General features: G+C 33.3%; 1 protein-coding gene across 1 annotated transcript in view; it reads left to right on the forward strand.

Annotated features, from left to right (window-relative positions):
• Nucleotides 1–16,115, forward strand: part of UGGT2 (UDP-glucose glycoprotein glucosyltransferase 2) — a 212,746-nt gene that overhangs the window by 63,929 nt on the left and 132,702 nt on the right. Inside the window, exons 8-11 of the mRNA XM_027855699.1 lie at nt 3,135–3,235; nt 9,766–9,865; nt 10,930–10,990; nt 14,430–14,521. Coding sequence (XP_027711500.1) covers nt 3,135–3,235; nt 9,766–9,865; nt 10,930–10,990; nt 14,430–14,521 — 354 coding nt within the window. The remainder of the gene's footprint in view (nt 1–3,134; nt 3,236–9,765; nt 9,866–10,929; nt 10,991–14,429; nt 14,522–16,115) is intronic.

The raw sequence follows: 16,115 nt of genomic DNA on the forward strand, positions 1-16,115 counted from the left end.
AAAGCTAAATTTTAATAGGCTTAGAAAAAAAAGCAAATTATACCATGTTTAAGAGTATCATTGGCAATGCTTAAAGTATATTGATTGTTGTAGTTAGTAGCATAACAGAAAAATTTATGTAGGAAATAATAACTGAATGGTAAAAAGGTTTAAAAAAATAATAGTGGAAGATCTTAACACATTTCCCCCATCATTTGGTAAATCAAACAAAAAGCTAAAAATAAAGTTATAGATATGGAAAATATAGGGAAGGTAAGGAAGAGAAAAGCAGGAAAGATTTTTTAAAAACATATGAAATCTTTTTAAAAATTTGAATATTTTAAGTTTTAAAATGGTAAATTTTGAAAAACAATTCTAAAAACTTTTATACAGTAGAAGAAGCACTGGCTTTGGAGTCAGTGAATGCTTATTACCTGTGATCTTGGACACGTCACTTCATATCCCTGGGCCTCAGTTTCCTCATCTATATAATGAAGGAGTTGGACTAGGTAACTTCTGGGGTTCCTTTCAGTCTTATATCAATAGATCATTACAGTTCTATTCTGGTGTTTTATTGTGGAATGGAGATGACTCTGAATTCTCAAAGGCTATGCCAGCAAAGCACAATCTCTGGCAAGCCTTATAAATTCTCTGTGTCAGAGACTAGAGTTGAACTCAGATATTTCTAACACCATAGGCCCACCATCAACTATACTGCACTGCTATTATAAGCATAAAAAATAAAAAGTGCTCATATTGTGATAAAAATAAAAATATTTTTTAATTAACTGATTAATTGGAGTGGCAAGAACTGACTTGTAAAACTGGTAATGAATTGAATATTTTAAAATTTGTAAGGCTTCTAAATTTAATCATTTAACAACAGAAAACTTTAGGGGAAATATTTTATGGTGATCCATGGCTTGCCTTTATATTCAGACAGACAACTCACCTATCAAGAAAGGCCATGTTTAAGAGATTTTAGTTTCAAAATTGTGCCAGAAATTATAGTTAAGCTCTAAGATAGTTAATATAGTCCAGTTAACTTCATCACTGAAGTTTGTGTGTGTTTTTGTATGTGTGTGCAAGTGTACTATGGTAACCATATAATAACTACCTCCATGTCATTATGCCTTCTTTTTTAAGGAGTGTAGCACCAAGCTTACCATCTTGTCCTACTATGAAACTTTAATATTCATGTAGATGATCCTTCAAACCCCCTAATCTTGCATTTCCCAGCCATCATAAGTCCTATGACTTTCTCCTTCGCTCCATTTCAACCACATGGGATGGTCACACACTACGTCTCCCCATTGCCCACAAATGTTCTACTTCCCTAATTAGAAACACTTGACATTTCCTTATCTGACCATTAGCCATCATTCCACCTCTTCCTATTCCTTACCCTACCTAAATGTAATCTTTTTCCACTTAGATAGCCAATTTCTTTATCCCTCTTTTCTCCCTTTCTGATCTCAACCTAAAAGCCATTTCAACTCAAAAAATCATTCCCTCTTCCCTTTCTCAATCAAACTCCTTAAAAATCTGACCTCCTCTTTCCTCTCATTCTTCAACCCTCTATAATCTGCCTTTTAACTTCATCAATCAACTAAAAATATTCTCTCCAAATTTACCAGTGATTACTTGATTACCAAATCTGATGGCCTTTTCTTCATCCTAATATTTGTTGACTCGTCTATTGTATTTTGTACCATTAGCCATCTTCTCCCTTGGACACTTTTTTCTCTCTGGGTTTTTATGCCACTACTTTTTCCTGGTCAGCCTCCTGCTTGTTTGATTGCATCTTCTCAGTTACCTTTATTGACTCATTCATATCCTATCCCCTAACTATAGATATTCCCTGAAGCCCTACCTTCCCTCAGGTATTTCATCAACTTCCATGAATTTAACTATCATCTCTGTAGATAACTCCTAGGTCTACCAATCCTGCCACAGTTTCTCCCCCATGGTTCAGTTCTGCATCACCAGTTGCCTATTGGTCTCTTACTTAGTCTCCCTACCTCAAGTCTCTCCCTACCTTAGGTTACACAAGTAAGACAGTCTACCAAAGTAATTTTCCCTAAGCACAGATGTGATCATGTGACTCATGTAATCAACTCTAGTGTTTTCCTCTGGAATAAATCCATCCATTTAGCTTTTCAATATGGTTCCTATCTGTCTTTTCAACTTCATTGGGCATTGCTTCCCCTTCCGTGTTCTATAATCTAGTTAATTTTGTTTTCTCTCTGTTTTTTTCACATTACATTCCATCTCCCATATCTGTGCCTTTTCACTGGTCATCCTCCATTCCTAAAATGTATTTCCTCATTACCCACCTCTCAAACAGTTTATCTCTTCCTTTTAAGATACAACACAGGCATCATCATAAATGTGAAGCTTTTCTGATCCTTCCAACTGTTAGAGCTTTGCCTCCCAGACCACCTTGTATTTAACTACTTTGTGTATATATGTATAAGTCTGTGATGTGTGTGTATTTTAAATATATATGTATGTATGTATGTATGTGTGTATACACACACACACTCGTTACCTTCTTTAGAATGTAAGCTCATTATGAATAGGCATTATTTCATTACTTATGCTTGTATCCCCAGTGCCTTGCACAGAGCCTGGTACATAGTAGGCATTTAATAAATACTTGATTAATTGATTGTATATTCACTCTTCATTTTAGTTTTTTAAAAATCTTATTTTTCAGAGGAATGTTGATCATATATATTAGTTGATAAATTGAACTTATTGCTAAATAAATTACTTTAAATATTCCATCTGTTCATTTGTTTCTCAAATGTCACCGTTCTACAGATTTGGAAAGAATAATGGTAGAAATATTATAGCTTAGTCATATGCATAGTAAAATATATTTTTCGTTTAGGATCACATCACATAGAATTGTGGAACATCCAGTTATACTTTAGATATGTGAACTGTAAGGTAAAAACATCATTAATCATAAGTAAAAACAAAATAATACTAATTCATTGGCAAATTAATATAGCTAATATAGAACTTTCAGAATTAGAGGATATTCAGTTAATTTTATGTGAACAATATTAACTGTCAAATGTATAGTAATACCAAAACATTTTTATAAGTGATAGTTGACAATAGTTAATATTAATGTTTTCATCCAGAGAATTATATCCAGATCTTAGAGGTAATCTGAAAGAGTTCCGAAAACATCTTATTGAAAGTAGTAAAGAAATGGTACCTTTGAAAGTCTGGGAGCTACAAGGTATAGTATACAGACTTACTATAAATGTATTTGATAATAGACCCACTGATTTGTTGCAGGTGCAGTGGAAAAAGCACTGGACCAAGACCCAGGAGACCTAGATACTAGTTCTGGTTCTACCCTTAATACCTACATGATTTTGTACTAGTTATTTAAACCCAGAATCCATTTCCTCATCTTCAAAATGGACAAAATTATAACGACTCAATGTATATTTACAAAGTTGTCATGATGCTCAAATGAGATAATGTAGAATGATAGATTTAGAGAAAGAAGAGACCTTCAAGATCTAGTTCAGATCCTAATTTTTTTATATGAGACTGAACCCAAATATTTAGGTAACTTGCAGAGAAGTGGAAAAGTTGATTTAACCAAAGGTCCTCTAAGTCCAAGTGTAGTCTCCTTTCCACTCTATTGATTGTCCTGGGTCTCATGTGCAAGTGTACTTTGAAAACTGTAACATTACATAAATGTTGTTTTTATTGTTATTAGAAGACTTAGGAAGACCTGTGTTCAAATATTCCTCTGGACTTAGGACCTATGTGACCCTGGGCAAGCCATTTAATCTTTTTATGCCTTAAGTAACCTCTGAGGACTCACCTAATAAATCATAGACAGTTGTAATCTTCATGGTGTAAGCAATTCTTATTTAAAGAATTTCTGAAGTTGATGAAATTGCAATTATTTTGTATATAATATGAATATTCATGTTTAATGGTCCTAGTTACAATTAATGTCATATTTCATACATAAATTTAGATTGTTATTGCTATTCATATAATAAACAACATGGTTTATATTTATTAAATTTATAAGTATGAAAATTATGCAAAAAGTAGTTATTTAAAAATTTTTTACTCTTTTTAAAGTGAATGTTAGCTCATCTAATCATTTCACCCAAAGTTTTAAATTGTGTTTCTAAACATCTTTAATGCCCAGTAAAAAAGGAAATAACATTATATCTTGACCATGGGGTCAGGACAAATCAGAGCAACATCTTGCTTTCCTCCTCTTATAAATTCTGATCTCATCACACTGTTGCATGTCCCACTGATAAAATTTTAATGGAAACATCAGATGAAAGGAGAGGCTATTGAAAACTTTCTCATAGAACAGAATTGGGGAACAAATGTGAAAAAGTTGATTTCTATGCAACTTTCATACTGATGACCTGCAGGCAGATATTCTGTTGCTAAAATGTCTTTTGGATTGAATTATAAATCATAGTAGAATTGTGATTTTTCCCTTATATTATTTCTAATAACGTGGCACTGGAGTAGGTCATGAGGAAGTGTCATCTTAACACACAATCCATTACTTTTATCACATCCTCCATCATATATTAAGGGTGAGAATAGATGCTTGTGAAGCTTGAAATATATTGAAAAATTTTACTCAGCATTGTGAAGTTTAAACAATGGGAATGCATTGCCTTTAAAAGGAATAGTAGCAAATATATACACTACATCATTCTTTAAAAATCAAATTGTTGTTTTATCAATCTGCAGAGTAAATGCAGTGTTGCTTTCAAATTCATCTCATTAAAACAAGGTTTCAAATGTGATAACAAAATATGCCTAATATGATATTGTTCAAAACAATTTTTCATAAATCTTTTGTCCTTAAAGATAACACTATTAGAAAACATATGGCAGATATTTAGAAAATAGTGATGATGTGGTCAAACTTGAATATTCTTATATTGGATATTTGGGAAATCACATTTGTATAGTATAATAAAAATTGAGTTGATGGTGCCCAACCTATTGAATTTGAATATAAAATCTACCCTCTACCACTTTGAATTCATTTCAGATTTTAAGCCACATTAATGCCTGCAGCTTATCTTCACAAATACAATTAGGGGAAGGTATGGCTAGAGAGTAGTTCATATGAAAAGGATTTGGAGATTTTAGTGAACTGCAAGCTCAATATAAGTGGCATGGTATGGTAGCCACCCCCCCTCCAAAGGCAAATGCAATCTTAGGCTAATTTAAAAGAGGACTGCTAGGTTATAGATCTACTGTTCTTTGCCCTAGCCAAACCATATCTGAGGTATTATGTTCACTTTGGGATTCTCCTTTATAGAAAAGATGTTGATAAACTAGAAGGTGATATCCTACATGAAGACCAATTAAGTGAATTGGAGATGATTAACTTGCAGATGAATAGACTGGGGCATGGAGGAGAGAGGAGATGGGAAATAATAGGCATCTTCAAATTTTTGAATGTCTGTAACGTGAAAGAGAGACTAGTCTTGTTCTTAGCTCTAAATGTCAAAGCTAGCAACAATGGGTGGAAATTGTAATGAGGCATATTTGGACTTACATGTAAGGAAAACCTACCTTAAATACAAGGTAACTAGAGAGGAGGATTGTACTAGCAGTTTGGGGGAGCTGTGGGAGGAGAATCGAGAAATGCTAGTGGAAGGTGTACTTTTCAGCTATGTTGTGTTACAAAATTGCAAAGAGGAGAGAAAATCCAGGAAGGGAGGGTAAGTGAGCAACCAGAGTACAAAAGGCTGAGTGTCATTATCACAGAATTTGAGAGAAGGGAAATATTTTAGTACCTGTGTAGTCTAAGCCATGTGCAAGAGGAATCCCTACTTTAACATATCCAGCAGTTGGAAACACAGCATATGTTTGCAGCCCTCCAAAGAGGAAGAACTCATCACCACTTGAGGCAGCCCATTCCACTTTTGGACAGTTCTAGCTGTTCAGAAGTTTTTCCTGACAAGCCTACATTACAATGGTTCAAGGTCAAACAGAATGACTTTAATCCCTCTTCCAAATAACAGCTCTTCAAATACTTGAATATGCCTCTCATATCTCTCCTTAGGCTTTCCTGGGCTAACACACCCTAGTTCCTTCAACTAATCGTCATATGACATAGTCTCAAGATCCTTCACCATTCTGGGTGCCATGTTCTGTACATTCCGAAGCTTATCAATGTAGGTGCCCTCCTGTAGACACTATCCAGCTGATTGTTGTTCTTAAACTGTGTCACCTGAATTGAATACAATACTACAGATACAGTATAAAACCGGAAACAGTAGAACTGTCAGCTCCCTATTCTTTGAAGCTGTGCCTGTTTTAATGCATCCTTAAGACATTGAATCGTTAACAACCATTCTTTGAGTCTGGCCATCAAACTAGTTTTGAATCCATCTGATTATAGTATTGTCTACTCCATCTTCTATCTTCTCCACAAGAATAAATGAGATTATTTATCAAAGATTTTGCTAAAATATAAGTACAGTATATCTAAAGTATTCCCCTCATTTAATAGTTTAGTAGTTCTGTCAAAAAAGGAAATGAAGTTAGTCTGGCATGACTTGTTCTTAACGAAACCACACAGGCTCTTTATGATTACTACGTCCTTCTTCTAGATCTTCAACAGTCATCTTTTTAATGATCTGTTCTATAATTTCCCCAGGAATCAAAGTTGGGTTTACTGGCCTATAGTTAGATTTGTTACCTTCTTATTTTTGAAAATTGAAATAACATTTGCCCTTCTCCAGTCTTGTGGTACCTTTTTCCATGATTCCATTATCACTGGCAGTGACCCAGCAATCACATCTACCTATCTCTTCTTTCAGTAACTAAGGATTTGTTTCATTTGGGCTAAGTGACCTGATTTCATTAGAGGAAACTAAGTGCTCTCTTATCTTGGTTATAAGGGAAAAGAATGGAAAGGAACAAGCATTTATTAAGCACCTACTATGTGCCAGACACTGTGCTAAGCACTTTACAAATATTTCATTTGATCCTCAAAAGAGCCCTGTGAGGTAGGTGCTATTATTATCCCTATTTTGTAGTTGAGCAAACTGAGGCAAACAGAAGTTAAATGACAACCAGCTAGTGTCCAAAGCTGTATTTGAATTCAGGCCTTTCTGGCTCCAGACCCTATGCTCTGTCCACTGTGCCATTAGGCTTTCTGTTAGTCATTTTTTTTCCTTTAACTTCCAAGGCAAAAGTCATTCTCCTTGACAGAGAGCATGTAAACCACATAAGAACTGAATAGCTCTACCTTCTCTCTGTTGTCAGGTACCATCATCCTATTCCTTCTTTAATCCTTTTTTTCTGGTATAGCTTAAAAAAACTCAATCAATGCTTTTTGTTATCTTTATAGTCTCTCATTACTCTCAGTGCATCCTGAGTCTAGCTGTATTGACACTGTTTTTATACTGTGCCATACTTCTATTCATTTTCTGTTACCTGGCTTATGCTTCCATGTTCTGTACATTTCTTTTCAAAATCTACATTGGGAGTTCCTTGTGCCGCTTTAGTCTTTTCAGACAGATCTCATTTTTTCTCCTCATTGGAATTGTTTGCCTTTGTGTCTTCAGCATTTCATTCTTGTGCTTGTCCTATTTCTCCCAAGACTTTCCCTATGGAGAATTTGAGGTTGTAAGATCTCACCTATCTTTCTTCTGAGCCTGATTCTGATGGAGAAGTATGCTTTCCCCAAATCGAGAGTGCATATCATACTGTGACCAAATTTTTTCTCCTATATTGCAGACTCTAGGAAGGAGTGGTCACTTAGCCCAGAATTCTCATTATTTCTACCCTAGCCTTAGTACCTCCAACTTAGTAAGAATCATATCCAGAATAGAATTCTCCCTCATTAGTTCCTCCACCTTTTTGCAGGATTAAAGTATCACTAAGGCAAGTCAAGAAGTTAGTGATAGCTGCTCTGCTTTTGGAGAAGAGACAGTACCAGTAAATGTCCAGATAACTGCAATCAACTACTGCTACTCTATCATGCCTCTGGGCTAATTTTGTAATCTGTTTTCTAAACTACTTCTTCATTCCTTCTCCCTCTTCAGGTGGTCTGTCATAGGCTTAAGTACAAAATCCCTTTTGTTTCTCTCACCGCTGACCTTCATTCAAATACTCTTAGAGTCCATCCCTCTCATTCCTGGATTTCCTTACTTGAGTTCATCTTTTGCATATGTAAAGCTCTATTCTCTCTACCCATTTTACAAATCATGTTTCTTTTCAATAAGGCATATTCATGCAGAGCTGCAGCCCAGTCATTCTATAGGATCTCTGGTTCCTTTTGTTTGTTATAGTTGCCCTTAGAGAGCAATGGCAAATCAGATGGTGCTACATGTTCTTTTAGTATCATTTCTATTAATGAAATCTTATTCATTTGTGATGTTGAATCATTTAACAGTACCAAGGCCTTTTTAGTAGCTTTGGATATTGAATAGTTGAGGGCTGTAGAACCTATGGTTATCAGTTGCCCATTGCCAGTTTGCATCTCCACGAGGATTGTTCACCTAAATTACCTTCTCTGAGATGACCTGATTACATGATAGTAACTCAGTTGTTATAGAGAGATACTCAAGCAATTTGTTTAAAGTTTGAATGCTAGAACTTTTTTTAATAGAACAGCATCAGATCCCCAAAAGAAACTCCCTTGAATCTTTGACCTCCAAAGTGCCTTTTGCTACAAAATACAAATAACTCCTCAGATTTGTATAGTGCCTTAAGGTTAACAAAGTGCTTTTGTCACAATGAAACCTGAAAAAAGTCCCTTGGTGTATTAAATTTTACATTTCAATATATAGTACTGTATACAATAAAGATATTTGTTAATATGGGATTCTGTCTGCATTAAAATGATAAAACAAGTATATGCCATTATATCAATAACCTGGGATTTTGTTAGTGTGGTAACTCTACACTGACAGAGACAGAGGTAAACCCATCATAGACTTATAATTCTGAAGAAGTGTCTAAGTTTCAGAGAAATTGTATGACTTGCCCAAGGTCAGATAGCTAGTAAATGTCAAAGTGAGACCCCAAAATAATTGCATAACTTTCTGCTTCCAAGTCCAGTTCTTGATCTAATATACCATGTGACATTTTGTGGTCAAACTATTAACTAGTGATTAATGGAAGTAGGTCTTTATAGCATATTCTGATGATTGCAAAATAACTAAGTTATTGACAATAACTGTAGTAGATAGATTCAAACTATAGTTTGTCACTGTCACTTTCATGCATTTCATAGAATTACATAACAACACAATGTTTTCATTTCATATACACAATTAAAGAAGCATCTTGAAATAGATTGACTGCCATTAACTTTCTAAGTTAAAATTGAATGTCCTGCCTGCCTTTTATTAACTTTCTTTTAAAAATTTTATTTACTTTATCAAATTTTGCCTTTAAATGCTTAATTTTCTGTAACAAATAAAAATCATTTTTGTCAGATATATTTTCTTTCAATTCATCTATCATTTGTCAGGTTACTATCACTGAGTACATTCAGAAAACAGGGAATCAATAATTTGTAGTTAATTATTCACTCACAAAAATTATAACTTATTTGAGGTCCAAGTGGCAGCATTTTAAAATGCTAATTTTAATAAATTTCACTAAGCTTAAATTTATGAGAAACATATGGGATAATGACTAAAATACTTTTAATAACATGTAAATATCTTTACGTGTTATTAAATTTACTTAAAATCTTAAGTGGTATTCAGTTCATTAAATGTAATTTTTTTCTTACAGATCTTAGTTTTCAAGCAGCTTCTCAAATTATGTCTGCTCCAGTTTATAATGCCATAAAATTAATGAAAGATATTTCTCAAAATTTCCCAGTGAAGGCCAGGTATGCTAAAGTTATTTGTTTTGAATAACTGGAGCCCTTTTGTATAGGCTATTTCACAAAAAAAAAAAAATCTGATATAATTCACTCTGATGATATCAGCTCTATGTCTGAATAACCCATGTGCAACTGTGCTTTTTTTTTCATTCTCAGTATAGGTGTTTTCTTTAGAAATAATATCTTGATGGTGTTTAAAGTAGTTTCATTAGCAAATAAGTCAGATTCATGACTGAACCACTTTCTGGGCTCTTTCGTTTTGTGGTAATCACTTTGCAAATCACAGTGTAAATCACATAGGTTAAAGTTTATTATTATAGTTAGTTTGTGATGTTTCTGTTTACTATTTTTGATTATCAATTACTTGTTTAAATAGTTTTTTGTTAAGTTGTTTCCACTTAAATTCAATTTTTATTTTTCTTTCTTGTTTTTTACGAATTCTAGAGTCAGTGGTTTGATTGTAAACACACAGTTGACTCAGGAATAACTCTCCCCTGACGAGCAACTGTTGTTCTGTCTGTTAAAATATAATCTATTTCATTCTTTTGGGCTTTTCAAATATAGTCAGTATTGGCAGTTATTATTGTTGTTTTATTATATACCTTAGTGAATCTGCACACTTGCACCTATGCAGAAAATGGTCTCTGTGACCCTGAATTATCTGGTGACATTATATAAACTGGCTACATGTGAACAACTATTAAAATGAAAATGGCTGTGCCACACAAGTATTTCTGGGACAACAACTATTCATTATTGACAGGACTCTGACAGTACTTAATGTCTACAATTGGTGCACTTTGGCTTTTAATAATCTACTATTGACTTTATTCTACCAATAACTTTCTATAATTAAAATCTCTGACTGATAAAAAACAGTGAAACCTAATGAATTGGCTAATATCTTACATTTATTCCAGAAAGTGTCAAATTTTAATAGAGATGATATTATAGTAATCAGGATGTTAGAATTCCCAATTTCTTCCCAAAATTTTGCTTCATATTCAATGTTAACTAACCTTAAACTGTTGAGGAATAATAATTCTATGACAGCAGTATTTATTTTGCAGATCACTAACCAGAATTACTGTAAACCAACAAATGCGAATGGAAATAGAGGAAAATCAAAAGGTTTGTCTACTTTTTTCATACATTTAGATTCTATTATTAAAATTTCAGATTTTCAAACCAAAACTGTAGTCCTTAGTTTATCATAAAAATGGAATTATCTGAGGTTATTACTATTCTGATTTTATTAAAATAATTTATCTCAAAATTCTTTTTTTGGGGGGGAGTAACTATTTCATAAATTAGCCATTTATATATGTATATATGTTGAGGGAGTAATTATTTCATAAATTAGTCATACATACACATATCTTTCTAAATGCTTTTTATAAAAATAAAATCTTATACTTGTGTAATATAAAGGCAACATAACAGTGGAAAGAGATATAGCCTTGGAGTCAGATGACTTGGTTTCAAGTTTAACCTCTGACACATACTGGTTTTATGACTCTGGACAAGTCACTTAACCTTTTAGTATTCTAGGCAACTCTGATATTATAAGTTGTGTAGAATGTGCCAAACTTCATTGGTAGAGAATGGTTCCTCATTTGGGAGTTCCCTATTATCAGTGAAATCACATTCCTATTTCTATGTTCTTCTCTTATTCCCTTTGCTACATCATAAGCTCTTTGAAAATAAGAAGTATGTCTTAATTATCTTTACATCCTATAGAAAGTAATGCTAAATAAATATTTCTTAAATACAATATGAAAAGACTTAAAATTTTCAGTAACTTTGTAGTTAAAAATGATTCAACAAATATATGTATGTTAAATTACACATTAAAGGAAGTTTTTGTAAATTTGTTTATGATGAAAACTACAAAACTAATACTCTCATATCTGAGCTAATTCCTAATTCAGTACCTTGTATGGATATTTTATGCAGTCCTTAGACAAAGTAAGGAAATATAAAGAACACAAAGTTTAGAACACGGTAAAATGGTAGATGACAATATGACCAAAACAGTAAATTTCAGGATATGTAAAGAATCATATGTATATTATTCTATTTCCATTATAAACTATTTTAATGTATATTTTGATAATATTTATACATTTAATGTATATTTGGTAATCATTTCATCCATTCTTTTATCTATTTTTGTCTTTTTAAAGTTTATTGTATTTATTAGTTGTATTGCCCTGTTTCACAGTACTATCTTGAAAGATAAACAAATTGATCAGTGTGCTTAAAGAAGTTTTCACTTGGATAGTGAGGACCCCCACAATCATGGATTTGATCACCATAAAAGCCAGTAAAATTTGCTTCATTAGCCTACATACAAAATCCCCTAAGCCTAGTAAGCCATCTTGCAAACCTATCCCTTTGGCAAAGGAATGTTGATATAGAAACATAGATCCATCAATACAATTGGGGGGAGTGTGTATTCACAGATGATGGATTCATTAGCATCATCTTATGATCAGCAGCACATTGTTATTATAATACTTAGTTTCCTCTTTTAAAATTTTACTCATGGTGTTGTGGAGGATACCTCAAGATTTTCAGGGCCACCAAATCTCTAGTAGGTTCCATTTTCTCTTTTGATGACATTCCATTTCCCATGTCTGACATTTCACAGGCTTTTCTAGGAATGTATTCCCTCCTCACTTCTGCTTTATCAATTTTTTGTTAACTTCAAAACCCAGTTCAAGTACCACCTTCCTACATGAAGCCTGCTATGATCCCTCCAGTTGTTAGTGTTCTCCTCCCTGAAATTAATTTGTATATATTTACTTTTACTTATCTTTATTCATGTAGTTTCCCTCAATAGAGTAAAGCTCACTGAGGGCAGAGACTGTTTCATTTTTGTCTTTGTAGCCTGAGAACCTGGCACAATGCCTAGCATGTATGACGTGCTTAATGTACATTTGTTGAAATTGGTGAAACCTGGGCTTTGCACATGGGTCCATTGATAGATTATGTCTATCAGCCTAGCTGAATCTGGAGTGACTTATAACCAGAAGGTTGAACATTAGTTAATGATTTTTTTTCTTTACTACAACAATTCCTTAAAAAGTCCAGTAAGATATAGAAGATTGCAGTATACATTCGTAGAAGTACTCAGACTAATGAAATCTTAGATTAATGGAAGTCTCCTTCAATTATGTTTTGTTAAATTTTCAATACCTTCTCATACCATAGTGTAGTGAATAGAGAGTAAACCTCAGAACCAGAAAGACAGGTTCAAATCATGCTGCTGTCACATACTAACTGTGATCATGAACAAGTCAGGTTGACCTTTCAGTGCCCCCAGGCAATTATTTAAGATTATAAGTTACAGAAGTTTATTACATGCATTAGTGAAGAGAGGTTCTGTTCAGTGGTCCCTTACACTGAAGAAATCATAGATACAAAAATAGCAAAAAAGCAGAGTTCAGAAATCTGCATTATAATCACCATAATCCACCAGTGCTGAATACAGAATAATATGGCAATACTTTTGTGATGTTGGACAGGTCTTCTTTTTCTTGTCTTATATTTTTCCCTTCTATAAATGAGTGGTTTTGGATTATATGTTCTTTAAGATCCCTTTCTACTCTAAATTTATGATCCTATGAACATTGTTCAAGCTAATATAATTGTATATAAAATTAATATTTGTACACAAAGTGTCTGAGGTTAAACCTGTTTATGTGAAACTTTATATAAAGTTGAACTATTAAATACCCTTATAGAAATTAGCCAGACAATAAAGTATATTGTATTTTGGCAAAGGCCTTAAGATAAGTAGGCTTTTCATAAATATTCTTATGTTCATTTTTAGTGAAAAGTCAACAAAAAAGAAACAAGTAGGTTTTTAAGAAGTATTTTTAGTACAGTATAGGGTTATTCAGTGTTCATGGCAAAACTACATCGATATAATAAAAATAACAATGCCATTCAAGTTAGTCTATATATTTCATTCTCTACCAATTGGATTTCTATGTAGATACTTTATGAATGACAAAATTATAACAGAATTCATATGGAGGTCGAGAATATGAAAGGAAATAATGAAGCCATGAGGACACTGAGCACTAAGGAAGCAGGGAAATGCTGGAGTCAGGAGATAGAAAATGGCCAGAGAAAATAAAAGGATGGAAGTCAAAGTCAGTCTCTGAATTTTTGCCTAAAACCAGCCTTGCCACATTTCTCTGTAAGAGCCTAAACCTACTAGTATTATGAAAGGTGAATGAACAGCAATTTCTGGGCAGTTCCTTTGTTGAATAGGGTAAGAATTGGAGGAAGACCCTTTCTCATCTCTACGCTCCTCAAGCCTTCTTACCAACTCTACTTTATACTAGGTTTACTAGTAGTAATGATGGCAGGAGCAATGCATAAGAAAGGTACAGGAGCATTTTACCCATATATATCCATTCATTTGTATTCTGAATCAGGAACTATCCTGGGTACCTTGGTCATATGTATGGGCTAATAAGATCCACAAACCATGTATAGTTGTCATGTTTACTTACATTTTCATTCTCATCTCAGTCTGTTCTTGTTCTATTTTAAGAGTCTCCGTGATAGACTTGAAATTGAGCCAGGTGATGCTCGTCTATTTATAAATGGTCTTCAGATTGACTTGGACGTTCATGATCCATTTAGGTAAGAATCAGATTCTTAATAAAAATTTTATGTGCACATTCAGGTGTATTACATTTAACATATTTATTATTGCTCATGAGGTGAAGGAAAGTGAGCCACAACTATGAATTAAGGAATTGTGCAAAACGAGAAAATTGTGGTAAGGTAGAGACCTTAAGAGAGAACTTGATATGAGTGATCTAATTAACTGTATTCCCAGCTATTCCTCATTGTAAGTGCAAAAGGGCCACTGATAAATGGAATTCTGACCTTAGCAAATCAACTCCTCCATATTTGACTGAACATCCAAGAAGCTTTTTTCAGAAAAAAAAATAATCAACAATCATTTATCAAGTGTTTCCTATGTACATTATGTCCACTCTGCTAGAAACTGAAACTGATAGAGTCTTCTTAGGAGTAGAAAGTGAAAGTAATTTTAAGGAACTGGGAAACTAAGAGAAAGCATACATAATTCAGTTTTTCCTTTCACTAAGTCCTACTTTTCTTGGGCCTAGATGTTTATTGAAACTATGATACAAGGAATGAAGAGAGGGAATCTTCCTAGTACATAACATTACAGAATTTCAGAATTGCAAGATTTATCAGAACCTATCTAGTCAAATCGTTACCTAAATAAGAATATTTTCTACAATATATCTGGTAATGAATATAGCATTTCCCCCACTTAATAGTATTTTATTTTTTCTAGTTACATTTAAAGATAGTTTTCAACATTCACTTTTATATGATTTTTAATTCCACAAGTTGTAGTATATGAATGTAATGGAAAACAGCTTTTGTTAAGCACTTACTATATGCAAAGCACTGTGCCAAGCACCAGGAAAACAAATAGAAAAGTGAAAGTCCTTACCTTCAAGGAGCTCACATTCTAATGAAGACAACACAAATAATATTTCACTACATAACTGTCGCAGATTTTATGCGAAATTTTTTTGCAAAAAAGGGGAGTATGACCATTATGTGAAGCTTTTAAAAAAATTGTGCTGGTAGTACTTAAAAATCATTTATTACTAAACTGCCTTTGGTGCAAGATTAGGATGTGTACAATACTCATGAATGTACATTAAAACTGAATACTGACAATGCACGTGCACTGAGAATTTTCATTGCTCATGGCTCATTGCTCACAATGCACAAGAGATAAATATGTATCCATATGCCATTGGTGAATACATTGCTGCTCTGTTTACCTTTTAAGTGGCACGACGAACAGAATTATACCATAAGACAACTATGCAATGATTTTTGGACTGAAAAAACAGGGTATGACGATTATGTGGTGGTGACGATTATGCAGTGAAATATGGTATGAAATGTTTCAGCTGCAAATCAAATGGAAAGGTCTTACAAGACTTAAGGTACAGCAGCAAAATAAATGGTGATGCCTTTTCTTTAATGTCATCTACTTTGATAAAATCATACCAAATTCTTATGTTAAAGACTTTTGACAGTGAGAAATTTAAATGATCAAAGAGAAATAAAAATTGGTCTGAAGCTCAAAAAAGTTCTCCTGGAAGAGCTTGAAAAGGATTTTAAAAATCAAATAAGAGAGATAGAAGAGAAATTAGGAAAAGATATGAAAGTTATGCAAAAG

Source organism: Vombatus ursinus, unplaced genomic scaffold (assembly GCF_900497805.2).
Source record: "Vombatus ursinus unplaced genomic scaffold, bare-nosed wombat genome assembly UNPS02011014.1, whole genome shotgun sequence".
In the NCBI taxonomy this organism is placed as follows: domain Eukaryota; kingdom Metazoa; phylum Chordata; class Mammalia; order Diprotodontia; family Vombatidae; genus Vombatus; species Vombatus ursinus.